Genomic DNA, 26,752 nt, shown 5'->3' with positions numbered 1-26,752 from the left:
TGCACACCAAAGGTAGGTGGGGGCGAATATAACCTTAAAGATAGTGGCTTGATACACGCCTTGGAGCCTGTCCTATTTCTTCTTTTTCTGTTCGAGTTTTGATCGTGTGTTCGAGATTTTCCTTACCGAAGTTTTGAACTAACAAATACAAGCATACCCAGATAAAAAGATGAATGTTGGAAAACTATCGGTTCATTGACCCATTTTACCGAACTGATAGAGAAAGTGTTCAGATAGATACTGCCACTCAAAATCGAAACTTTTACATGCTCAACGAAAAAGTACCTTCTTCGTTGAAAAACCAAGAATTTCTAAGGAATCCATAAATTGAAAAGGTTTAAACTTTCTTCAAAGTTAAGCTTCTGTTATTTGCAATTCTCCTCTTCCTCACAACAAAATGACCAAATTTTTTAAGTATGTACATTGTTGAAATGACTGGGCAAAAAACCCCTATTCAAATGGGCCATGAATCTCAGACCATACAGGGCTTCACATTATATTTTATGGGCTTTGGAAGCCTTCTTTGTTTTCCCTTTTTTTTTCTTTTTAATTTTCTTAATCTTTTAATCGTATTTGTATTAATAGTTTTATGTATGTACAGATTAATTGGATGTATTAATTAAAATATATTAAATTATTTTATATTAAAATTTATTTATTTTTGGTAAAAATTAAGATTTATTTATATATATTATACATAAAATATGATAAAGAAATTAAAAGATTATAGGTATGTACAAATACATGATACCTTAAAAGATAAAAGTAACCCATAAATAATGGTTAAAAAAGTTAGAAAGGGAATTTTTTTCATAAATTTAACTTTAAAATTAAATATTTACAATTTAAAATATAAATAAAATTATTGTATGTATCTTAATATAATTTATTATGCTTTGTATAAAGTTATACGCAATACCTTGAAAAAATCCAACCAACATACAATTGTCATCCTTGTCCTCATATGTATTTTCATAAGTTTAATTTATATTATGTTTTAATATGTAAATAAAAATTTAAAATTTTAATCTATTTATAATTTTACTTATCTTAAAACATGGATTAATTTTATATTTAATTTTTTATGGATTATGTTATATTAAATATATATATGATTTCATTCATAATTGTAACAAAATGCAAACATTGAAATACGCAATGAAGAAATTAATAATCTTCATGTTATTTAATTATTAGATAACAGATGATCAGCTTAGGGATTAAATAAGTTCGAGGAACCAATTTCATCAGTAAGGGCGATGGATGGCGGTGATCGATCATCTTCATGGTCGCAGTAACCTTCAATAACGTGGGACTCTTCAGCAGTAAAGCCTAATGCATCGATCATGGTCGGCCAGCACAGGTGGCTTATAGTACGAATCGCTAGGCAACAGCTTTTCCCTATTTCGGTCTCACCATTCAGGAAGAACATAATAAGCTCTCCAGTGCATGATTGAAGCTGAATCAATGAGCTCCAGCAGTCGGGTGATTCCTCATCCAGTTTCAATCGAGCCAAGAGGTCGCTTGTTGTTGTCTTAGGGAGGTCCAACGGCCTTGCCTTAGCCATGAAAAGCAAGCTCGATAGCAACAGCAATGCAAAAAAGAAGACCCTGAACGTGGAACCCATTTCTTAGAGATACAGACAAGTAATTGGGGTAGAAATAGATTGATGATAAGATGAGGAAAAAGACTGGGAATTGTTGTGGCTTATATAGGGATGGCGACATTGATGATGGAAAACAAAGGAATCTTAAAAGACCTTTTGCCTGTATTAGTAGGAAGAAGCTGATGAGACTCATCAGTTTTGCTTCTTCAATTACATATGTTCACTACATTGCATTAAAAGATGTTAAAACCATTTGATTTAACCAGCAGTTACTTAAAACTTTTTATCTCTCTCTCTTGTCCTTTCAAATCCATTTACTCTCTTGAAATCCTATATAATCAAAACTTAACTAAAAGACAAGTTTCTGTGGTTTGGATGGAAATTTCTGCAGTACACAGGTAAAAGCAAAAGACATGAAATGAAATGAATATGTTAAGAGTTTTCATAAATTTTCTGTATAAGATCAGTGATTTTCTGAACATTATTAGATTTAAAACTGTTCTGGTTTTCTTCTAACTTGAAGTTAATCAATTAAAATAAGTTGAGGAAACCCCAATCCTATGAACTGCAATTCTATGTAAGAAATGAGAATGCACCACATTTTCATGAACTCCCCTTAGATGAGTTTAGTAAAAGATATTCTAGATTATGAGCAAAGTTGAGGCTGCTGTTCTTGATGTTTAGTTGCTGAAAGCTTGAGCTCACATGGTTAAAAGATGCTATTTCCATCCGTCCCCTTTACCTAGAAACGAACCGTACCATTGGGTGCCTGCCATTTCTTAGATCTGAGCTAAGATTCATCTACTAGGAATTAGTGATTGAACTTTGAATTTGGCGTCTGGCAATTGTCAACTTGCTAGAACTATTCACCAGTGAGTGACCCCATTACTTGGATGCCTTCGAGTTTGAATCTCACATTATTGTTTTACGACCATTTAGAATAAGTCATGTGAGGCTGGGTCAATTCGACAGGCAGAGCTGCTGGGGCAGGTTTTCTTCTAGTTGCTGCTGCTGCTGCTGCTGCCATTTTATTATTCACTGCAAGGACCTTCCCCTTTTTTTCCCACTAGAAGACACCACCACAAAACTCATTTTGTTGGATTTATGTGATGTCTATGGAATTCAGACATCCACTGCCTGCCAGCCACGTGCCATGACATAAGTGAGCAAGTTATTTTTAAAGATTTTGAGGTAAAACAGCTGGACCGTGAAATCCTAGTGTCATTCATAGCTAATCAGACAAAACCTGTGACATTCCGTGGAGATAGGATGGTGACAACTGATGTATGTTTGAAAAAGTAGGGAAAGTACTCCTAAACCCTAATCTTTAACCAACGAATGTCTGAACATTAATGAAAAAACTAATGCAACTGGTCAGTACTTGGAGACAAAAGCCAGTCTTATTGCAGACTCAGATTTTTATACATGTCTTTTCTTTAGTGCATCATAGAATTCAGTGGTTTTTACCATTGCTGAAATTGAAAGCTGATAAACTCAGTGAAAAGACAAACCAAACCAAAAATTAAGGTCTGGTTCAAATTTTCCATTTCTTGGAACCTGGAGCCATTGGATACTTATATGTTATTTAGGGTCTACTTATGATTAAATTTTGAATCATATAGGTCATCATGTTTTGCAATGCTCCATGCTGTATTGAGGGAAACCATCTTTGTAGATTTGACAGTTCACATCTCTCTAAATCGCTATATGTTAAATGTGCTGTATGTTACATCATTTACAGACACTCTCGAAAGATGGAAAGGAAGTTGAAAGAACTACAATTTAATCTTCTCTTTTGTTCAGGGTGGTTAACCAGACCCTCTGATAGTCGCCCTTTACAATCAAGACTTCAAATGAGTTCCTGCATTTCTTTAACTGGCATGGCCAGATCTTCCAGGCTTCCAGCTATGTCCACTGATGCCTCGCAGTGCTTGGTGATGGTCGAATAAGCTCATAAGCTATCCATGTGGACAATGATTGCCAAGAGGATTTATCTATGTCGCATCCAACGAGGAAATAATAGAGGCATATTCTAGCAAAGATTAAAAGACTGAAATTAAACAGATAGGAAAATGCATTGAGATCCCATTTTCTGCTTGCATGTAATATTTACAGATTATGCCTTGCCAGAAGTTTATCATAATGATCTTCGTCGGAATTTATATGAGCATTTACTGTGTATCATTGAGGATAACAAGAGGCAAGGAAGATAAAGAATTGAATAACTGCCGAGGGGTTAGCTTCGAAAATGTCTGAAAGTTTACGATACCTGAACCATTTATGAGCTGCTGCAATGAGATAGAAGCAAGCACCGTTTCCTCAACTGCTCTACTGTAATTTGAGGATTCAAGTAACCGAGGCACGAGTACTGAACATGCCATGGACTGGAAATCTTTATCTCGAACTGAATGGAGAAAGCTGCTCATCCAGGTAACTGTTAAGAGGCTAGCTCGTGCTAAACTAGGAATGCCATTGGCCATGGAATTTGAAAGAGCGGCCAAGAATTTCTTGTTGCCACTGTTTAGCAAAGAGATTGCTGCTTTTCTCTGCCAATTTTTTATTGCTTCCTTCTCTTCATGCTAGTGGTTATAGTAATAAAAGGGAACAAAACATTAGAAAGCATGGATTAGAGAAGAGCATTATTAAAACTTGATGTGAAGCAACTATAATGGACATTCCATAATTGACAAGCTTACCAAGATTTCGTCAACTATTTCCTTTCCATGGAACGAGTCCCCCAAGGTTTCATGAAAGCCTGCTTGTTCCAAAAGCCAGTTTTCTGTTGTTGCCTCTCCCACGTAAGAAAAACAGCCTCCCAACATCATAAGAGCTCTGGCGGCTTGTTCTTGAATCCTGTCATTACACTTTTCACAATCTAAAGCTTCTACAATGGCCTCAACTGCTTCTTCTCTGTAAACACTGTACCTCAAAGGATCTCCCTGCAAAATGACTGTAATCCATGATTTCTGTATCAAAACATTGCATAATTGGTACAACAAGATGATTTGGCTTCTGAATAAACTAAAGTAAATGGAACAAGATGGGATGAATATCTGATGGATACTATTTGATAAGCATGAGGCTTGGACTTCTTGGTGTATCATGCTTTGAATGGCAAGGAAATTAATTACCAGAAGGTCAAGCTGCAATAAGATGGCTGCAACCAGGGGGCGTTCTTCAGGTTGAGCTTTCTGCAGGTATACCATTAAGATGTGCATGGTATTCAAGCCACCCCATCCATTGAGTAGATCGTTCAAGAATTCGGTAATCTGTGTTCTTCTGTTAAGATACCATATATCATCAGGATATGTATTTGACCTCTGGAACTACTAACAAAAATCATAGTTAATCATAAAGGATTAGCTACCTGTTTAGGCAGAGTAGCTCAGTTAGTAAGGCAATAACAGATCCATTAGAATCCTTATGATTCCCAACAATAAGTTCAAGTAGAGATGCCTTGTTTATTTTATCAGCTACGTAGTTCCGACAACTCCCATCGGCTCGAATGCAGCAGGATATGATCATGGCAGCATTGTTCCTTTCAAGAACACCTCCCATCTCAACATTTCTTATCAGAAGGTTCAATCCTCCAAGAGAAACCACTTGACTTGCATTCTCTAAGTTCCTATCTTCATTAAAACCAGTTAATAGTTGGTCAAGGACGTAAAATGCTGCTACTTGAGGACTACATCTTACTGTAAATAGAGTCTGCAACTGCTCACCGAACTCTAAAACTCGAAGAACTAGCGGAACCCAGTCCGTTGATATCATCTGTTTTGCCTTTGGCTTTATCAAGTAAAGCAGCACAGCTGCTTTTAAAAATAGACCACTATTTCTTAACAGTCTTAAGAAGATCTCAAGATGAGGATCTGAGTTAAGTATTATCTGCCTATTCACCTCACTTCTGGCTACAAATTCTGCTAAAATCGATATTGCTAGTTCTAGAATTTCATCATCACTGGAAGCAAACAATACCTCGAGGATTCCCTCGATAACGGGTGCCTTTGCTATTGCAGCTTCAATGGCAGGACCACCATGTGATTCCAACCATGCTTTGGTCAATAACCGGACTGCAATTTCACACTCAGTTAGATTGTCCGAGGAGCAAATGGTAGCAATGGATCTACTTAGATCACTCAAAGGAAGATGAACATTGTCCTTCCTTCTCATTGAACTATGTCTGACAACATTTTTTCCGTTTACCAAGCATTCTGTTGGCCCACTCTGGCAGGTAAACAGCCGAAAATGGTCTGATTTACGTGTTTCCGGCAATAAGTCAGTTCTCGGAGTTCGATAAATCTGGCTTGATGAACTTCTACGTGTCTTTGTCATGTTCTGTCAGGTTCAGAAACATAAATGATACTCTCAATCTAACGATATCTGAAAGCAAAGAACTGTAATTTTCAGAAAGAGACAGAATCTACCCACATGAACATAATTGCAACCATTGTAGTTTTCTTCATCGGTGCATTCGTTTTCTTCTGCCTGGAGGTGACATATGTCCATTGATGCTCTGATTCGATGGTCAAGCTCAATGGATTGCAACTCAGTTGTCGTGCCAAACACAGTTCGATACCTTTCAAACATCATGGCAAATCAAGAAACAAGTTAGAAAATCAACATGATTAATGATGATAAAACTCTTGAATGATTAAAATTATCTAAGCTAATAGCTTACAAGTTTTTGTTGATTGAAGAACGCGAAGCAAAAGAATCAGATGATCGCCTCCTTGATGATCTAAAACTGGGACTCGATGGCAAAGGCACTGTGGGAACAGCAGGGGCTTTAGCCCCAATTTTAAGCCACTCTTTATAGTACATGGCGAACTTAGCTGTCCCTATATCCATTTGATCATTGTAGAGCTTGCACAAAACTTTCATTCTCTTCTCTTTCTCACCATAATCCAAGTTGGAGAGAAGTTCAAGCTCTTTGTGGTACCAAACCTTAAGGTGAAGAAGATGGGGAAGGAAAAGATGCTCCCATAGATCAGGAAGCAAGTGGGTTCTCGCTAGGAAAGCCGAATCACAAAAAACTTGAAGCAAATGCCTAGCAGAAATCCTATGATTCTTCTCGAGCTTGTAAACTATAGATAAGTACAGCTGAGCACATGCCGAGAGATGAGAATTGGGAACTCCGCAAGTTGAACCATTCCTTGTTTTCTTAGAATTCAAGGAAGCAACAATGCTCAAAAGCTCAATCGAATTCCTCAAAGTTTTCATTCTAAGTTCCTTTTTGTTCCCCGGATTTTGTACTAAGCTGTCAATGCTCTCAATACCAAGTTTCATATTCTCAAAAACCCCATCATCGGAACCGGTTTTTCTCCTCGTTAAGCAGGAGCTGCATTTTCCTTTGATCATTCCACGAAAACTCTCATCTTTAATGTACTTACCAGTGTAGCCACCAAGTATGGATATCACTGCTCTAATGGCAACGTCATCGATTGCAGGCTCATCTCTCCTTGGCGTATCGTCGTTTGTCGATGATTTGGGTTTCGATCTATCCGAATTCGACACCCTTCTAGATGAAAACACTGAGGACCCATTTCGAGTAACAGACTCCTCAGCGTCGTGATTGGGTTTCCCTAAGCTTTTTCGGGCATGGCAGATGTATATAGGCAGCGCTACCGACTCATCTGGCTTTGCACTACTTGGGTTTCTAAGACTGATTTCCTTCCCTCTCTCAAACCCTTCTTCTTTAAGCAAATTTTGTAAAGAAGAAGCCATTTCTTCAAAGATAGTCCAAGCTTGTTCTTGACATGGAAAAGATTAATGGAGATCGAGCTATAAAGCCTCACTGACATTCTTGCAATAAACCATAAAAAATAGAAGATAACGGAAGGACAGCCATAGAAGAAAGAAACAGCAAAAATTAAAAAAAGCAAAACAAAACAAAACAAAAGGAAATTATGACAAGAAGATTTTGCGGGTGGTGATTTTGTGTTTTTGTCCCTTTTCGACGGTTAAAAAAATAAAAGTAAGGATCAGGCCGGTTTGTTCCAGTTAAAAGCAGTTAAACTTCCCGCCATAAGGGGTTCAAGTGTTGTGAAAAATAAATATTAGTGAAAAAAGATCATTTTTATCAGATGCCTGATTTATTTTCGTTTTTTGGTCGGACAGATGTCTGCGTCTAATTAAAAACCAAGTTGTTTAAGGGTTAAAAATGGTATCAAACAAGAGAGCAGCATATTTGGGGAAATGGGTAGCATGTGATCTGCTTATGTACTATCGACGCCACTTTGTTAATCACCCCCCAATTTGTGGTTTTACTCATTTGAGGTTTCAAGACTCTCATGCAAACCAACTTGTAATTTATATTAATGCTTGAGTTTTGCCGGATTGGTCAGGTACAATTTGCATTGCTTTTTAGTTTTTACAAAATCTGGGACTCCAATACTTGTTTTTATTTAACCCTCTTATCCATTATTTTATTATCTTTAAAATATAAGATTCAATTTCAATATCTTCTGTCCTTTTTTTTAAAACACATTAATATTAATATAAGATCTTTATGTTTATGCCAATGGTTATATTGGAAAACGTGGATAATGATAATTTTAGTTTTTGATAATTATATTTTTTAGTTAAATTTAACTCTCAATCTTTTAAAATGAATCAAATTTGATCATCAAGTATCGATATTTCAAAAGAGTTGAATTTTTATTTTTAATGAAAATACGGACTAAAATATTAAATTTTTAAATATGGCAACATGTATGGTAATTCACATTTACTTTATGATACTTTTTAAACTTTTATGAACTTTGTTTTTTTTTTGAATTTTTGTTTTATAATTTTAAATTATTTGTTTATGTAAAATATAAGTTAAATAGTATCATATTAGCATAAAGGACGTGAAATGTCACGTGGTTTGTCATGCTAATATTGTTAAAAAGTTTAAAATTTCTGTTAAAAACCAATTTCACTCTTTTAAAAGATTAATAATCAAATTTAATTAAAAAATAAGGATGAAATTAATAAAAGATATAAACATTAAAAACTAAATTTATTATTATACCTATTTTATAATATATGTATGGCTTCCGGATGGGAAAATCCTCAGTAAAAAGGGTTTAAATATAACCTTGTATGTTTCAAAATACAAAAGGATAAATCTTTGATAATTTTGAGCAAACAAAACATAATACAAAAAACAAGACAAATAGGACAAATTGCACATATAAAAAAGTTAAATTTAAGACCGTACCTGAATTTCATACACAAACATCGTTCACAACTTTAAGTAGAAAGACAAATAGATTAGATCAAAGGATAAATAATTGTTAGCCAGGTGTATATGATACCTTGAAGGACCAGTTCATACATATATATATGGTGTGATTTAGAAGCCATATGCCAGATCATTATTTGTTGATCGAAACAAAATTTTGGACCGTTGGATAGCGACCTATCAACTTTTATATGACAAGGAAAATAATTCACGAGACCAGGGAAATGAATGTTTTCTATTAACTCTTGTTTATCCAAAACAAACCATGCAATAATAATCAATTTTTTATATAAAGTTAAAAAGAAGAACATCATTTTGTCTATCCATAGCAACTTGTAGGAAAATTTTCATTCTTCTATCTATACAACTTGTAAGGGGAAAAAATATGAATATATGTCTGATACTATTTTTTTATATATTTGAAATTTCACAGTCAATTTGAGTTTTCTTTTTTGTAAAAAAGAAATACGAATCTGAATAAAATAAGAAAGGGCAAGTGTCTTCTGCCATAGCTAGGATTGTAGGATGATTTTTTAACGTTTTGTGGACTTTGTTTATTGTCTCTCTCCTCCTCTCATTTCTCAGTGCCATTTTGTTTATTTCATTCCAACTCGGCTGTTTTCTATGTTTATTCTCCCTCTTTTTTCTAGATTTTATCCATTTATTTAGAGTTAGGGGTTTTTTAAAACTATAATTAGGTCACCTAAAAAGTTTATGGAAAGATGAAAAGTGTAGCATATCAGGCACATCAACAAAGCTTTTGAAATCTTAATGCAAATCAGTGTCAATCATGTTTTTGATTTTTCGAAATAATTGAGTGAATGAGTCTAAATTAAGGTTACAAAATGAAGAAATCTACAAGAAAAAAATAATAATTGCAGTACAGTTTTCTTTTGGCATTTTCTGCTACTTATTCAAGTGTATTGACAAACCAAATTTGCTAGCTAGAATCTTTAGTCTTTTAGCAGCGAAGTATATATATGTTAGATTGGTATAAAAATTAAGTAATTCACATGCTTTCGTAATCATTTGTAAAGTTGATACTTTAATTATTTAATTATCATATTTCATGTATTATTTAATATTATATTATTTGAAATTAAAATATTTAATTATTTGATCGTTGTAAAATATTTATTTTATCTATTTGAAATTTCATATGCAGGAGAAGTTCAATGGTACGTACAACTAAATTCAATAGATAAGTTGCTAAAATATTAATAAATACAAATCCTTAGGAAAGTGTGTAAAACTAAATTATTATAAGTGGGTTTATTTTATATATAATGCAGACATTTACATAGCTGGAAAACTAAAATAATTTTTAAAATTTTATCTATATTAATATATATATATATATATATTTAATTGTCTAAAGATCTTTTTATTTGAAACAATTAGTTAGAAATTTTTAATTTATGTCAAACTTGATATACATGATTTATATGAATGGAGCAATAAATTAAACGGTTGAATTATTAAAATATTAATTATTGTTTATAATTAAATATAAATTAATTGATAAGAAAAATTACTTGAATCCTAATCTTTTCTTGTTGATGTAGTTGATGCTTTTACTTTTTTTACATGTAAAAGGAAAAAAAATTATTTTAATAAATGTAAGTACAATCTATAAGTTAAATATTAAAACAAATTAATAATTTAGGCTATACGTTTTACTTTTATTATTATTTTTTAAAAATACTTAGTATATATAAGTCCGGGTCACTTTGATCAATTGAGTCCTAGCTCGGTTGATATCAACATTGTTGCCTATGCAGGGGACGTGGATTCGAGTGTATTGAAGCATATTTATCCTTCTATTTAAAGGTATTCGGGTTGAATAAGCTTCAAATGTTAACTTTTTAAAAAGTTAATAAGACACAATGACACTTATGATTTTTGTCTCTTTAGAAAAAGTTCAAAATGCTCTTTTTGATATGACTCCGCCCCCTCAAAGCTCCCAGAGTGCTGATAGTATAGATGGAGAAATCAATCGAATTTTGTCGATATTTATGCCTAAAGTCACTCGATCTAAATGCATAGCATAATTTCACCCAATCAATTTGTAGAATGTCTTGTATAAAATCATCACGAAAACTATTACAAATCTTACTTGGCCAAATAATGAATAAACTCATCAGGCCTAATCAAACAAGTTTTTGGGTGCCATATAACTGACAATATTGTGATAGCGCAGGAGGTGATGCATACAATGCGGACTTGCAAGGGAGATAAAAGTTGGATCCCAATAAAAGTGGATTTGGAGAAGCTTACAATCGAGTTGGACAGGATCATATTAAGGACACTTCGATGTGAGATTTCACTTCCTTTTGTTTAGGTTATAATGCATTATATCTCGACTTGCATTATGCAATTCCTTTGGAATGGTGAAGTCACTAAAACATTTGTTTCAACTCTGTCAAAGGGATCCACTCTTGTCATATTTTTTTGTGTTGCGAATGGACCGAGACACCTAATTGAATAGACAGTTATACGAACAATGTTTGGGAGCCTATTAAACTTTCTCACCATGGACTGGGCATCTCACACTTATTCTTTGCGATTGATTTTATTTTATTTTTTAAATCAGACTTACAAGGATAGTTTGCAAAAGTTTTGAGCTTTCTTAGGTTACAAACTGAGTGCTCCTGAAACTCAAATCGTTCTCTTGAAAAACATCCCATGATATTAGCTTGAAGCTAGGGTTTGCAAGGGTGGATGACTTCAGAAAGTATTTAGGCAGCCCACTTCTTCATGGCCGGGTTATTTCGGGTACTTTTCAGTTTATTGTAAAGAAGGTTCGGAAGAAGCTCAACGTGTGGGATGCTAGGAAACTCTCCTTAGCAAGAAGAGTTACTCTTGCTAAGGTGGTCTTACTCGCTATCCTTAATTACCTTATATGAGCTCGACTCTCATGCTGGTGGCAATCTGTAATGAGATTGAGAAACTTGTTCGCACTTTCATTTGAGGATCTATCTCCGAGACTAGAAGGCCAACTTTGGTGAGTTGGGATAAATGTTGTTGACCTTGAAGCATGGTGGTCTGGGGTTTCAAAATCTTCGTGAACAAAATAAAGTACTGCTACTGAAGGCTGGTTTTTCGCTTATTTCAAAAAGAGAAGCTTTTTGGGTTCAAATACTTGATCACAATGTAATGTGCATCGCTCCACTCTCGATCCATAGAAGCTCTTGTTCTTATTTCTGGCAATCCTTGGCGAAACTTTGTAACGATTTTCTCCTTGGGCTTATGTGGTCTACAAGGAATGGTAAAATGGTGAATCTTTGGAATGATTCTTGGCTGGGAGGTGTTGGGCCATTGAAAAACTGGTATATTGGCAACGAACCTTTAAGGGAAGACACTTATGTTAGAGACATGGTTGAACCTTTAGGGTGTGGTCGTGGCACAAATTGCGACCATTCCTACCAAGGAAAATCATTCAAAAAATGGGGACTGTCGTGGCCCCGTCGAATGAAGCAGGCAAGGACACCCTTATATGGAGGTGGTCACAACACGGAGCTTTTTCAGAATCGGATACGTACAAGGCAGTAGCAGGGACCAATGGGGGAGCGAAAATTGCAGGCTGGGATTTAATTTGGAAGTGTGACATCCCTCAGCGAGTAAAACAATTCCGTTGGCTTGTCATTCCGGGGCACAAATGCTAAAAGATTAAGAAGAAACATAGCAGATGATGACCATTGTATGTGGTATGGTGGAGCAATGGAGACCAACATCCACGTGTTACAGGATTGTAGCTTTCCGAGGAGTGTTTGGATGTCTATCATGCCGAATGAGTCCAATGAGATCTTCTTCTCTTTGTAGGTTGAGCAGTGGCTGATTTGGAACCTGAGCAACATTGGTGGAATAGTGATAAAGGAGCCAACTGGAGCGCTTTATTTTCAATCATTAACTGGATGTTATAAGAAAAAATAGGAATGAATTCGTTTTTACTGGAAGCCACAATAGCATCAAAGAGTTGTCAGCAACAAGCTTGTCATGGGCCCGTTCCTTAGCGGACTTGAGATGTCTGAAACTTGACTCCGACTACGTATGAGTCGTGGCAACCCCCTAGAGAGGGTTGGATAAAGCTTAATTCGAATACTACCATGAATAATGCCACAGAGTTTTTAGCAATTGGAGGAGTACTAAGAGATTCTAAAGCTGAATGGATTATTGGTTATGCTCAGAGATTAAAAGCTACTTCGGTATTTCAGGCAGAAGCTCGCTCATTGTTGGAAGGTCTTCAAATAGTTTGGAATATGGGTTTATGTCGAATGGTGGCTGAGAGTGACAATGCATTGCTGATAAAACTCCTAAGGGACAAACATGGAGGTGCCAGTAACATCACTGAAGTGCAATAGATTTAAGCTCTTTGTAAGAGAGGATGGCAAGTGCTTTTTTATCATGTTCGGACGCATGGCCAATATTGGAAGAACAATAGGTTCAACGATGCGCCTGTTCGAGCAACCCTCGCCAACTATTGAGGGAATGCTACAACAAGACAAGGATCTAGAGAATACTGGGATTGGACCGACTGATGTTGGTCAAAATTAGATTCCTTTAAATTTTTTTTATTTACTAATCAAAATCGAATCAAATTAATAAAAACAAGTTTTTGAGTATGGGTCAAAATTTATAGAGATTTTATTATTTTAAATATGATTTTCCTTTTTCCTTTGCCAAACCCACGTATTACACACTCTCAATTCCATTTGCAATGGCTCTTTGCCCAACTGCCGTACAAACTGGTTGGAAGCCTTGGGGCTAAAATGATTGGTTTATTTACGATTTATACTTGCAATCAAGAGAAATTGGATACAACAAGAATAACAGGTCATGAAAAAATCAAACTCATGATTAATAGTTCATTGAAGATTGACAAACTTTTTGTCTAAAGGCAGCATTTTTTTTTTCAAATTAACCTCATGATCATGGGCATGACCCACTATCACAAATGAGGCAATTATATGATCTGGTTTCAACTCAAGTCAAACTCATAGGAAACTTGATTAAACCAATTCCTTTATGTAATATTTTTAGATATTGATATTCAATAACTTTGAATTGAATTTTAATATTTTAAAAAATATTTAAGTAACTAACTCTTTTTGTAAAACAGAAAAAAAATCAGATTCTATAAAAGCCTAAATTTGATGATAATGTAAATTTGAAATCCAATAGCAATGGCAATGCTAAATTTATCACTAGTATTTACACGCTTATGAACCAACATGAAATCATAATTTATGAAAGTAAAATCCAATTTCCAACAAAATCCTAAAAAAGAAAAACAAGTGTCACACGTTTACCATTTTTTTTATCACATCTCATCTCCACCCCCAAGCTTTGATCTTTCAAAGGATAAACTAACACACCCAAAAATTCATCTTTCAATCCCATCACCCCAAGTATCCAGAAATCAACTTTATTTCATTATTGTTATTATACCTTATTTGATTTTGGTTTTATTCATTAAAATCATTCATTTATTCTGTTGGTAGGAGTTGGAGATTCAAAGTACTCTCCCAACATTGATTAAACTTTAAGGTCGGTGCTACACTTTTGTTATTGGTATCCAAATTATGATTGGATTTGATTTCCCTTTCTTTTTATTTCGTTCCTTTTTGCATTAATTGAAAAGCATTTGTTTTCATGTCATGGCCATTTCTTTTTTGCATTGATTTCCTATTGTCTTTATTTTTTACGTTTTTTTATTTCCCATGTTTGTCATGTGCCCATTCGCATTTTCTCCTTATTTTTGTCTTAAAAGTTTTCTCCTTTCTGGGTCTGGGGCATTGCATTGATTGGCCTTGGTTTTACTTCAAGAACCCTTCTGGTCCCTGGTTTTAGGTTTCTCTTTCAATTATTTTTTTCCTTTTCCCCTTTAAACATCCAGCTGCATTTTGTTTCAACCTCACGGTTGCTTCTTCAAATATGTAGAACGTGCTTATGGTAACCACAGTTATCACATTCCTCAGCTTCTTCCCTTCTATTGTATTGCCTTTGATTGCCTTGTGTTACTTTTCATGCCAATTTATTTGTGTTTTCCTCATGGATTTCTTATAATTTTAATGCCTTTTGCATTGTATTTACATTTGCTTTTCTGAAATGGAAATGTTTTTTGTATTTAGTCAAACATTTATTATTTGCTTTCTTCATTTTGATCAAACTTTCATAGTTTTGGCTGGTTTCTTGTTTGTTTCAACATGATTGAATTGAAGTTATCTGTAAATGGAGAATATTTTTACATCTGATATTTCTTGGATTAAGATGGATGTTGGTAACTGCTTTGATTACTCACCTCTTTTAGTGTTTGCTTGTGAGATCGTATGGTTGGTTGTAGCATCAAAATGTGGAAACTTCCTCCATATCCATGTTTCTTTATTACCTTCTATTCTAAATTTGACACGATTGAAGCTTTTCTTTTCTTGACTGCCATTTTTTGTATTTGTTATAGAATTGATGAATGGAGGAGGGACAAAACTAGGAGAAGGTACTCTTTCTACTAAGGTGATATTGAGATTGTAATATATGGCAGCAGTGCCTAAACAGACAACTATGGCAATAAAGTCTTACAAAAATCAGGCTCAGATGTTGGTTAAGAACTACTTATTAGCTGATCCTTTCGCTCCTTATACTTCCATCCTCGGTGGCATTCTTGCTTGCAAAGTGGTATGCTGAATCTTTCCCCTTGTCAATATGTTTTAACTTTTTAATTCAGGATCATTGAATCCTATGGCAGGATGTTTCCTTATACCCTTTAATGAATCTTGCAGGAATGAATTTTACATATTTTAAATTAACTCATATCTGATTTGATGTTTTTATGTAATTACATGGCTGCTTTTCCCTTGGATTCTATTGAAATTCTGTTTACATGTTCCCTCATCCCTTAGGTCTATGATCTGACTGACTTAATCAGCAGCTTTTACATCAAGACTTACCCTAGTCTTACTAAAATTCAACGAGTAGATTGGAACAATCGGTTAGTGTAGCGCATGCTCTAGTTTTTTCCTTCTCTTTTTTTTGGTTCTGTAATCATGTTCATTCTCTCATTGGTTATTCACATATTTTTGGCAGTGGCATCTCTACAACTCATGCCATTTTTGTTTCTGCTTTGTCATTGTACTTCGTTTTCTGGTCAGACCTCTTTTCTGACCCACATCTTACGGGTCTTATGGTCTTCCGGAGCTCACAACTCTCTACTTTTGGATTAGGGGTATGTTCTAACCTTCTTATATGATCTTTAAGTTGTCCAACCATGTATCTTGTGGGCAAATTATCTGTTGGGTATAGATTCTCAACTGTGAACTTGGAACCATGTTCTTTTCTATCCTTATTTAATGAGGCATCACAGTAACACTATGCCCTATATATGCCTTTTAATGCCTCTGTGTTTTCAGCTCATTCATTAGTCTTAAAACTGATTTTGTTTCTTTGAACAAGTTTTCTTTTTAATCATTTTCTCCTTTTGGATTGAAGTCATTATCGTCCTTTGTAGTTCTTAGCAGCTCCTTTGACCCTTTTATCGGATATTGAATTCCAACTTTGGTCATAAATCCTAGGACTTCTAAAATATTTGTTATATTTTGCAGGTTTCTCTTGGATACTTCTTCTCAGATCTTGCTATGACTTTATGGCAATATCCCGCTTTAGGTGGAATAGAATATGTTCGTATATTTTCTACTCGAAATGCACTCTGGCATACACTTTATTTATTTGTCTATCTTGTTACTGTTGTAAGGAACAAAAGTAACTATCCAACTGTTGCTACTGACCCTTAGAATTTGAATGACAAGCTCCAATATCCTTTTAAACTGTATCTTTAAAAACTGTGTTGTTTCCTCACACAATTCAACTTATGACAAATCTATTTGGTTCAGTAACTAAAAATGCAACAGAAAGCATGCTAGCATAGGGTTGTTATGCTTCTAGGTCAGAGGATTCAATTCAGTTCAGTTAAATTATTGGAATAACTTTGACTTACGGTGGATAGAGTTGAATATTTTTAACTGGTAACCTTATCATCTTTTGCAGGTCATCCATCACCTCCTTTCTGGAACTGCAGTGGCATATTCAATGTTTACTGGAGAAGCTCAGCTGTATACATACATGGTTCTTATATCTGAGGTGACAACCCCAGAGATCCATTTGAGATGGTAAGTTCTATGCAATTAGGATTGTTTGCCGAAACTTTCATTTTAAACCATCTAATGTTTCTGTGGTTGAAGGTATCTTGATACAGCTGGTATGAAAAGGTCCACTGCATATCTAATTAATGGTGTTGTCATCTTTATTGGCTGGCTGGTAAGCTCAACTCTTCTGAAGTTTCCATTATAAATTAACACGCATTGTTAAATTTCACCCCACAAAAGTATGTGTCATAAAATAGATGATTGATTAGACATGAATGGCCATCAAAACGAGCTGGCTGGAGTTTCTTCTTAAGTTATAAGCTTCTTTGATGATGTTGCATATAGATCGCAGAAGCTCCTTGGTTTTGATTTTCTTTTGTTGATGTTCTTCATTTTTAGAAGTACCTTGAACTTTAACCTTTTCTATAAACTGAAGTAGGTTCTGGATCGCAGATTGCGAGAGTTCTTCTGTTTGGCTACATGTTCTACCATGTGTACCTACATTATGATCAGGTAATTTCACCTCCCTGGTTTTTAAGCTTCAATTAAATATTTTTGTTGCTGTAATTAACTAATATTTTCAGCCAAAGAGGGTGTTTGCAAGGTGCTATTTGATTACTTAGTGATTGATGAGTTCCAAGTTTCATGACTGTCTCCTTTTCAACATGAAATTCACCCACTTCTGAGTATATTCTATAAGTTGCTATTATTATTGTTGACTGGTCATGTACACCCTAACTCCTTAGAAATTCCATGGCCGAAATGCAAACTGTTCACTCATTGCTTTCCTGCAAGTATTTTGGTAAGTACCTGTTCTAACTTTGAGTGACTCAGTAGGTGATCAAGATGCATGCCTTTGGTTTCGTCTTGGTTTTTGGTGTGCCGTCTGCATTAGGCATCTTGAACTTGATGTGGTTCGGGAAGATCATTAAAGGTCTAGCGAAGACTTTAGCGAAGAGGCGATCATGGACAAAGGAATTAGACAGTGAAAATTAATGTTCAGTCGTTCTTCTTTGTGTATTTTTCCCACTTGTGCAATGTATAAAAGAACTTAAGTACCAAGAAAATTGTCTGATTTGAATTTTTGGAGTTGGAGATGGAATTGTTGTAAATGGATCCCAACTGAATATACTGTTTCATTTAATCAAATATTTTTTTGGAAACTGCAATTATTTAGTTCTGGCAACAGCTAAACTTTCGAATATATGATTATATATAACGTACCAACTTTTAATACTCAAAACTAGGCCTAACGAATCATCATAATGTCTTAGAACAGATATAAACTGGTCAAGCTTTAAATCTTTTAACGCATGCCTACGTTATAATTGAGACAGCATTGATCGAACAAAACAATCAACTGAAGGAGTGATTTATAATGCTTTGTATTAATTGGGAGGAAAGTTTAGGCTTTAGCATGTTGAAGCTTCTGCAACTCCTAAAGCATGGCTAGCACCAGCTACACTATAACAAAAACAGACAGCAGATGTGATAGCATCCTTCACTAAATGCAAAACGAATGAGCCAAAAACCCACTATTTCGGATATCATCAAAATATAAAATTATTTAGCACGTTAGCACCATGAGTATAGGGAAAGAAGAACTTTAAACTACGAAAAAATAGTAAGTGAAGAAAAATAACCTCCAACCGTTAAATTAGAACTGTCACAAGAATTCACCCTTTTGTCGTAAAATGAGTATTCTAGGAAAAATCTTTGTACTATTGGTAATGTGATTACCTTCTTTGAAATCCAAAGATGAGAATGTGATTCTTTAGTTTCAAATTTTAAGATTACCACCAAAACTTTAAAATTTCTCAAACCAAACACCCCCTTAACACTAACAAGCTGAGAATTCAGCATCTTGTGATCAAGCAATACAGACTGCTGATAATGAACCCTACCCGAGCAACCATTTTGATAGAGGGAATGGCATTTTATTTGAACATTTAGGTTGTAACCATGGAAGTGAAACATAATACCATTATCGAACTTTAATATACAAGAATAATCAATCATTAACACAATTGACTGGTAGATATCATCAGGTCTAGATAACAAGCATCCATGTACAACCCATAATGAATAGCACATAAACATGGCAAAGTATGGAAGATAAAACTTCGACCGCAGAAGTATTCGTAAGCTACTTAGAAGATACAGGAAGGAAACCGTCCAATGCCTAAGAGCAACAAGTGGCACTAGCACTCCGTTCTGCAGGTCTATCCATGAGAACCATTCCAGCAGGATTTTGTGCTGGCTGCACTCGAGGTAATCTTTTGGCTGCATGAAATAAAAATCAGTCAAATGCCAGTTTGTAAAAGAAATACAGCATTCTCATTGGAAACTTAACAAAGAAACAAATAGAACACCTATTTCGTAGAAAATCTCATTGACATTGGATGCTGTCTTTGCAGATGTTTCCTTGAAGAAAAGACCATTCTCCTGAGCATAAGTTTGTGCTTCCTGAGTCGCCAATGAGAATAAGAAGTCAAATTGACAAGCATGTGCATTGAAGCCGAAACAAAATTGAACAATGAATCCATTAGAACGTTTACCATCTCAAATGGAGAAAGAGTTGTTTTGAAATGTCAAAAAATCAAAATTATAATTATCCTAAAAGTCATTCTACCCTCAAAATCATGCTCAGAATTACCAATTAACAGTAATATTATGTTTATATTTTGAGGTAAAGAGATATGTAGTAAGAACTGATAACTTGCCTCTGCTGCCACCTTCCTTGCATCTAGTAAATCAACTTTGTTCCCAGCAAGTGCCATTACCATACCAGGATTGCCTTCAGAGGAAAACAAAAAGACTAAATTCAACATTAAAAATTAGAAATAAATTACTTGGCCACTTAAATTAACATGTCATGAGGATAAAAAAAATAACAACAATAAACAAGGTCCATTGATAATCAACAATGATGCCTTCAAGGAATAGATAATGATACCTTGTGCTTGAAGTTCTTGGACCCATTTTTTGGCTCTCTCAAATGATGCCTGCAAGATACGATGAATGCCATTACAAATCTTTCGGACACCATATGTCATCCCACATCTCTACTAATATTCGACAAACAAAATATTCAACAAGTAATCTTTGATTGAGACGTCAACTGAACATAACCCAAGTAAAACTTGATGTTGGAAACACCATTAAAATAGATTCCAAGAAAGCATGCCTTGAGACCATAAATGTTTATGGAATTTAACTAAGTGTGACCTCAACTACGTGCTTCAGCTCCCAGTGTCACGATTAGAGCAATACGTAGCTTAGTGTGTAAAAGACAAAAACAAACAGAGAAGACATTGGTTAGGCATCAGAAACTTACTTGATTTGTAATATCATACACAATGATAGCAGCCGCAGCTCCTCTGTAATACATTGGTGCCAAGCTATGGTACCTCTCTTGACCAGCTGTATCCCAAATCTCAAACTTCACAGTTGCATCATTCACAGCCAATGTTTGGGAGAAAAAAGCTGCACCTATGGTTGATTCCTACATCATTATAAGACAAATTATCAAGCTAATACTCCCAACTGAATTTTTAATTAATAAGGTTCTAACTCGCAACAATCCATAACAGCACCGACCTGAAATTCAACAAATTGCCCTTTAACGAAGCGCAAAACAAGACTAGACTTTCCAGCTCCAACATCCCCAAGTAGAACCTGAAGAATAAAATGCACATTAATAGCTAATATATAATAAAAAAAACACCACTTCAAAGTTCAAACAAAAGACGTAATTTAACTTTCGGATATATAATTTGGTACTCAAATTCTCGACATGTTTGGATGCATCATCGCATATGAAAATATGAACCATTTACATCATACATGCATATAGAAACAGACATATATAATCTGAAAAACAGTTAATCCCAAAGAAATTAGGCAAAAATAAGCATATCCTCGAAAGTCAGACACAGTCAAAATCTTAACAAAACCTAAATTGCAGATTTGAGAAGATATGTACTAAGTTTTCGTGCTTGCTAAACTAAACCAATCTAAATCAGAAGCATAGATACAGATCAAAAGGACAAACAATTGACCCTTGCATGGGATTTGATCGGCTCTGAAAAAACCAAAATCAAAACAGTATTTTGCAAAAATAAGCCAAACCCATATCACAATTCACATAAAAATCAAGTATGATCCACAATTCATCAAGACCCAGATTAGAATTCAGCATCTAAGAAAGAACCAGAGCAAAAAATACTAGTATTAACTTTAAAAAGAAAAAGAAACTACTCCTGAAAGCAAAAAGAGGGTTTAGAGAGAGAGAGAGAGAAACCGACTAATTTAGCATTGATGTTCTTGTTTCCAGTGGTGGCCATGAGATCCCTTCTAATCAGACTGATGCTCCGATCAAAATCAGATGAAGAAAATATTGATGAAGTAATATGTGTTGGAGGCGTTGACGAACAAGAACAAGAAAAGAGTGGCTGACAAAAGCCAAACGATAAAAGTAAAAGGAAGGATCCTCCTTAAGCCTCCACCCTCAAAACCAAATCAAACTCTCTTTAATTTCTAAAGACACCCTGATCCCGATTACCAAACTCGAAATTGATTGCAATTTTAACTTTTCTTCCCTCTTGAATTTCCCTTTTTATTTTTCCTTCACCTGCCTTATTCTTGTTTTTAAAGAGTGCTTAACACAACAAGACACCTTTTGAAATTTTTTCTTTCATTTCCCTGTTAATAGTTTTTAATTAAACTCCAGAAAAATGGATAAAAATTTTGAATTTTAGATTAAATAGTTGAAGTTAATTGAGTTATTCGGATTTACTTAAATAAAAATTAAATTTTTCTGTTTAATTTGAATATAAATTATACAATTCAGAGTTATTTGAAAATCAATTAAAAAAAAAGTAAAATTACATCGTTTTGATAAATATTTACAAAGTTAAAATCAAAACCATTAGGTTAAAAGGCAAAATTACGTCGTTTTGATAAATGTTTACCTCTTAAGTTAAAAGGCAAAACTATTATATTGTATATGTAGTTATATAATATTGTACTTCGTCTACTAATTAAATAATAGGATTCATTAACTCGACTCGACTTGACTCTGAACTTTTTGACTCAATTTGAAAAATTTTCAAATTGAATTCGGTTGCTAGAATAGAATTCGTCAACTCGACTAACTCAATATTTTTAACTCGATTCAATTTGACTCAACTGAATACTCACCCCTATTAATATATATGATGATAATCTTAACTAATAATATATTAGTTCATCTTACAATATTTTTAAAGTATTTCATTGGTATATAGCTTTAGACATAGAGATAAATATTAAAATTATAATGTGTAATGTTGTATATTAATTTTGTTTTTGTTTAATTTTATATATTTGGAATTTTAGTTTGATTTAATTTTTATAAATTATAAATAAAATTATCGATTTAACACCATTTTATGTTAATATATTACATATAAAAAAATTATATTAATTTAATATAAAAATAAATGTATGTATTCACTTTTAAATGCATATAATTGAATTAAAATATTATGTGTTTAAACATTAGAATTTTATATAAAAAAGCAATAATTGAAACGTTAAAAGCCCACGATTAGGATCCATTACTGAATGGACTCCTAACAAGATTGAGCTCTGTGAATCCAGTTTTGGAACTTCTAGGCTTGTTTGGGCTTTAATCTCATTACCAAGAAAATAAATTTTCAAGGATTGCTGATTTTATATAAATTTCGATTTAATATACAATAAAAATTAAAAAATTAATTTAATAGGATTATTATATATATATGGTAATTTGATTGAAGAAATCGGTGCACAAATCTAGAGGGTCTAAATAGAAAGACTTTTTGACTTTATCTTAAGACAAGAAATCTTATTCTGTCAGATCAGAACCAAAGCTTTTATTTCTTATTTTTTGGCTTCAGATCAAAGAAGAAGCAAGCAGATTTTTATTTTTATTTTTTAAAGATTCCTGTATGGTTCTGGTATTAAATTTTTTTCTTTAACAATTGGAATTCATGCTGGGGGCATGAATGGGGTCCTCCTCCCCTGCCACCGCCAACTAATTGCTTTTTAATCAAATGTCCACTGTGCAACCACTATTACATACTGGGGTTTGCTAAGTCGGCAACCCCAACTACCCCTCTAACTTTGAATTCTGAATATCAACCTCAACATATATATATTGTTTCTTGGGTATAAAGAGGGTAAATACAAAGAGAATTTATATAAAAATACAAACTCAAGACCTGTTAAATGTTTCTTTTTTTAAAGACTGATGAATCATCTAAGGTCAGGTTAAGTTTAAGGAGTGAACTAATGTAGCAGCAGTACCGTTCTACCAAAAGAACCAGAGAAATTGTGAACTTTAGTAATTTGAGTGATGATAACACAGGCAAAAGGAAAGAAAAGCTGAGAAATAATAGCCATTAATTTGCAATGTATATACATACATGTGTACATGTATCCGGGCAGGCTCTCTCTATCATAACACTGTATCTGTATGAAGGAGAAAAGGCAAACTTTAGTAGGCACACACGCTTTTGTCAGAAGAAAGATTACAAGCAAGCCTACCAAATTAGCCAACAGTGCCCACTTCCTTCCATTTCTGAATTCTCTCTCTCAGTGGAAAATAAAGAGAAAGGAAGGAATAAGGAAGAAAGGCCCAACTTTTGCCACAGCCTTCTCAAGAGAATACGAGACTAGCTCCAATAATGGCCACCATAATGGCATTTCTGTAAATCTATCAATACCTGACATCCCTCTCGGGTCTCTCAGACATCCATTGACCGGTCGCCTTTGAGTAGTACCAGAGAAGTAATGCTCATTGCTACACATTTCTCTCACATTTTCTACCTCATTAATGATACGCATGAGCAGCTCCTCCCACACTCCCCCTCCGTGGCATGTGTGACTCACACTCCTACCCCTCTTTCACAAATTATGTGAACTCTGAAAGCATTTGCTTTGCTCGAGAGAGTTCATTAAGCAAGGGAGAGTAGTGCTTTTCTACCCATATCTGTCATGAATCTCCCCTTTGCATTTTTTTTTCAAAGGAAAAAATAAAGGTTGTCTGACAATCTAGATGTCAAGCACTTACGAAATACTTACGGATATATTGGATGAAGAATATAATCATTTTTTCTCTCTACAACTGTGTATCATTGTATGTATACAGTATAATTTCCTTGAAGATATAAACCCAGAGACAATGTTGCTTATATTTCACTTTTGGTAGTATTACTAGTTTACAACCAACCAACCCTAGTTTGTGTTTAAACATAAAATATGAAAGTTTAAACACTTGAAATGACATAAGATAAAGATAATTTTTAAGGCATAATTAGAATGATCAATCAGAGTGAGTGCAACATAAAATATAGGTCACGATTAGTATAAACAACCACCGATTAATGTGATTAATTAATTAACCTCTCCCTCAGTCCTCTTGGATATTAATGGTAGTATTTTCCCTTCTCTCTCTTTTTTTTTCTTTTAAATCAAGAAGAGGATATATACCCACTTCACTTGGGAGCTGACTGTTTCTTGTGGGTAGCTAAAGCAAGGATGGAATTAGCAAGCTTGTTAATGGCATCAACCAGGCCATCAAGCCCTCTTTTGTCCATCTCTGTCTTGGATTCCTCCATCTTTAGTCTCCTCTCATGCAAACTAACAAGATCCTTATGTCTTCTCTCCTCTCTCTCCTCACTGGCCTGGATGGCTTCTGCTATAATGGAAGCACTTTTAGAGATTGCAGTGCCCACTTCATTTGAGTTGTTTGCACTTGCTGTGCCCCCACTGCTGCCTTCCCCATTACCAGTTCCTCTCTTCCTTCTCTTTGCTGGCGTGTCTGAATACTCACTTGTATCAGAATCTGAGCTATCACACATCTCCAAACCATTAAAAAAAGAAAGATATGGAACCAATGAAATCAATCAATATCATCTGAAAATTTATGACACACGAAGGCTATATATCAATTATTTGTGACGAAATCTGCCAACTCTCAACCGCTTCCGAGAACATTGAAGCACAAAAATGGATGCTATCAAAACGCATATTTAATCAGTGCATCATCAATTCATCATAAACACTAGTCTCTATCATGGAATATCAAAATTTTAGCAAGTGCATAAATCCCTCGAGCTTACTATGTAGCAAATTCAAAGCAACCCTTAATGTAGTGGCAATAGAGAGAGAGAGAGAGAGAGAGAGAGAGAGAGAGAGAGTACCTACTGTGGGCAACGGCTGAGCATATGAAAGGGGAGATGGTTGTACTAGTGGTGCAGCAGCAGCAGCAGCTATTGGTGGCGGCGGCAGCTGTGGCGGTGCTGGTAGAGTTAATGGAATTGCAGCTGGAATAGGAGCTAATAGCTGGTGTTGCAATAGAGGAGGCAATGAAGTTTCTACACTGGTAATTGGTCTATCCATAACATAAGGTATGTTGGGAATGAGACCTGAGCCACCAGCAGCTACCGCAGTTTGATCTCCTTTCTTCTCCACCACCTCCTCCAAACGCTCATATATCAGGCGCAACATGTTACTAGGCAAATTCTTTACTTTTCTTTCATTCTTCTCCATCTCCCAATAAGAAGAACCTTCATTGCTGTGAGTCCCTTCCCCTCTCTCAGCTATTCTCCTTTGGTACTCTCTCACTTTCTTGTAGTCCCTCATGAGATTATCCCACTTGTCATTGCACTGGTTTTGGCTCCTCAAACACCCTTTCCTCCAACAATAATCTTCCACCCATTTCCATCTCAGCTCTGTTGGTTTGCCCCTCCCTTCAATGTCTCCACTTCTCTTCATTCTTCTCTCATCATCCATCTTCTTTGCCTCAATCAATACCATTGTTTCGTTGACCGTCCAGTTCCCTTTCCTGTATTCCCTCGTCACAATATTGTCACCACCTTGATCAGCCATCACCAACTTCATGCAAACACCCTTAACTAAAACAGAAGGGAGAAAGAAGTGAGAAACTGGAGCTTCATGTAATGCTTAACAAAAGGGAGCAACATGAACTCTTTTTAGAAGAAAAACTTGAAAAAGAACGAAACTTGGCCCAAAGGGGGGTCTAATCTAATACCGATCACTGTACAGTGAACACTGTTTGTCTTTCTTTTGCTCTCTTTTTGGGGGGTTGATTTGATGTTGGGTAACAAAGTGGTCAAATATCACAAAGATTGCTAATTGACGCAAAGGAATCTGTTAAGTACTACCAAAAGCTAAAGATCAGTGATTCAATGAACATAGGTAAAATGATATACTCACTGCCTGCTGTCTAAAACAGTGATTAAAACTTTCATTTGATACTTAAACTATACGAATTTAAACTATCTCGCATGTCTCCTTTAATATTATAATGATAAAAAATATATAATTATAAATTGTGACAAAATTTGTTTAAGTAAAAAAGAAAAAATCCTTTCTTGTGTTAGTCTCAAATAGTCAAATGCAAGACACCACCATAGCATACCACATTACTTTGGTCTTCATCTTAAAACTATGGTCAACTTTGAGGGCATCATCAAATTCAAACCAACCAATTCTTTTACAAAAAGAATTTGATTGCTGATAAATGTTGTGGTACAACTTAAAATCAGTCTGATGGCTGTGATGTGAAACAAAAGAGAGCAGCAAATAATCTTATGTTATGCATGATAAAGGGTAGAGGCCATCAAAATCAAAGTTATTGTGGGACTCCCTACAGTGATGAAATGATAATATATATTTATATGAGAAAGAAAATATCGACATACACTTGAATATTCACAACAATTCCATTAATAA

At 34.7% G+C, this 26,752-nt stretch overlaps 5 protein-coding genes across 11 annotated transcripts; 1 reads left to right on the top strand and 4 right to left on the bottom strand.

Annotated features, from left to right (window-relative positions):
• Nucleotides 1–1,159: 1,159 nt before the first annotated feature.
• On the bottom strand, nucleotides 1,160–1,902 carry LOC105767509 (egg cell-secreted protein 1.1). The gene has a single exon (XM_012587063.2). It carries the CDS (start codon nucleotides 1,625–1,627, stop codon nucleotides 1,214–1,216), a length of 414 nt encoding a protein of 137 aa, XP_012442517.1. The 5' UTR covers nucleotides 1,628–1,902; the 3' UTR covers nucleotides 1,160–1,213.
• Nucleotides 1,903–3,259: 1,357 nt separating this feature from the next.
• On the bottom strand, nucleotides 3,260–7,495 carry LOC105769853 (putative E3 ubiquitin-protein ligase LIN-1). 3 transcript variants are annotated; one of them, XM_012590774.2, is made up of 7 exons: nucleotides 6,285–7,489; nucleotides 6,035–6,182; nucleotides 4,974–5,941; nucleotides 4,738–4,885; nucleotides 4,303–4,545; nucleotides 3,876–4,185; nucleotides 3,260–3,638 (listed from the first exon to the last, which is right to left on the bottom strand). In XM_012590774.2, exons 1-7 carry the CDS (start codon nucleotides 7,328–7,330, stop codon nucleotides 3,601–3,603), a joined length of 2,901 nt encoding a protein of 966 aa, XP_012446228.1. In that variant the 5' UTR covers nucleotides 7,331–7,489; the 3' UTR covers nucleotides 3,260–3,600. The 3 variants fall into 3 exon arrangements, with proteins under 3 accessions (XP_012446228.1, XP_012446227.1, XP_052487288.1); XM_012590773.2 differs by having other exon boundaries at nucleotides 3,260–4,185; nucleotides 6,285–7,490; XM_052631328.1 differs by lacking the exons at nucleotides 3,260–3,638; nucleotides 3,876–4,185 and having other exon boundaries at nucleotides 4,384–4,556; nucleotides 6,285–7,495.
• Nucleotides 7,496–14,500: 7,005 nt separating this feature from the next.
• LOC105769439 (uncharacterized) lies at nucleotides 14,501–18,138 on the top strand. Of its 2 annotated transcripts, none has more exons than XM_012590074.2 (9): nucleotides 14,501–14,786; nucleotides 15,292–15,506; nucleotides 15,731–15,819; nucleotides 15,915–16,053; nucleotides 16,430–16,504; nucleotides 16,872–16,993; nucleotides 17,066–17,141; nucleotides 17,409–17,482; nucleotides 17,807–17,951. In XM_012590074.2, exons 2-9 carry the CDS (start codon nucleotides 15,366–15,368, stop codon nucleotides 17,808–17,810), a joined length of 720 nt encoding a protein of 239 aa, XP_012445528.1. In that variant the 5' UTR covers nucleotides 14,501–14,786; nucleotides 15,292–15,365; the 3' UTR covers nucleotides 17,811–17,951. The 2 variants fall into 2 exon arrangements, with proteins under 2 accessions (XP_012445528.1, XP_012445525.1); XM_012590071.2 differs by having other exon boundaries at nucleotides 14,511–14,786; nucleotides 17,423–17,482; nucleotides 17,807–18,138.
• Nucleotides 18,139–18,923: 785 nt separating this feature from the next.
• Nucleotides 18,924–21,644, bottom strand: LOC105769440 (ras-related protein RABF2b). Its single transcript, XM_052631588.1, has 7 exons — nucleotides 21,277–21,644; nucleotides 20,570–20,647; nucleotides 20,307–20,474; nucleotides 19,926–19,974; nucleotides 19,689–19,766; nucleotides 19,342–19,431; nucleotides 18,924–19,252 (listed from the first exon to the last, which is right to left on the bottom strand). Exons 1-7 carry the CDS (start codon nucleotides 21,313–21,315, stop codon nucleotides 19,152–19,154), a joined length of 603 nt encoding a protein of 200 aa, XP_052487548.1. The 5' UTR covers nucleotides 21,316–21,644; the 3' UTR covers nucleotides 18,924–19,151.
• Nucleotides 21,645–23,366: 1,722 nt separating this feature from the next.
• LOC105769437 (trihelix transcription factor ASR3) lies at nucleotides 23,367–26,204 on the bottom strand. 4 transcript variants are annotated; one of them, XM_012590068.2, is made up of 2 exons: nucleotides 25,198–26,204; nucleotides 23,367–24,815 (listed from the first exon to the last, which is right to left on the bottom strand). In XM_012590068.2, the coding sequence occupies exons 1-2, from the start codon at nucleotides 25,895–25,897 to the stop codon at nucleotides 24,490–24,492; spliced, it is 1,026 nt and encodes a 341-aa protein (XP_012445522.1). In that variant the 5' UTR covers nucleotides 25,898–26,204; the 3' UTR covers nucleotides 23,367–24,489. The 4 variants fall into 4 exon arrangements, with proteins under 4 accessions (XP_012445522.1, XP_012445521.1, XP_012445523.1 ...); XM_012590067.2 differs by having other exon boundaries at nucleotides 23,367–24,839; nucleotides 25,198–26,197; XM_012590069.2 differs by having other exon boundaries at nucleotides 24,550–24,844; nucleotides 25,198–26,203.
• Nucleotides 26,205–26,752: the final 548 nt, after the last annotated feature.

This window comes from Gossypium raimondii, chromosome 5 (genome assembly GCF_025698545.1).
Source record: "Gossypium raimondii isolate GPD5lz chromosome 5, ASM2569854v1, whole genome shotgun sequence".
Lineage (NCBI taxonomy): Eukaryota > Viridiplantae > Streptophyta > Magnoliopsida > Malvales > Malvaceae > Gossypium > Gossypium raimondii.
This window is presented reverse-complemented; position numbering and strand designations above follow the sequence as displayed.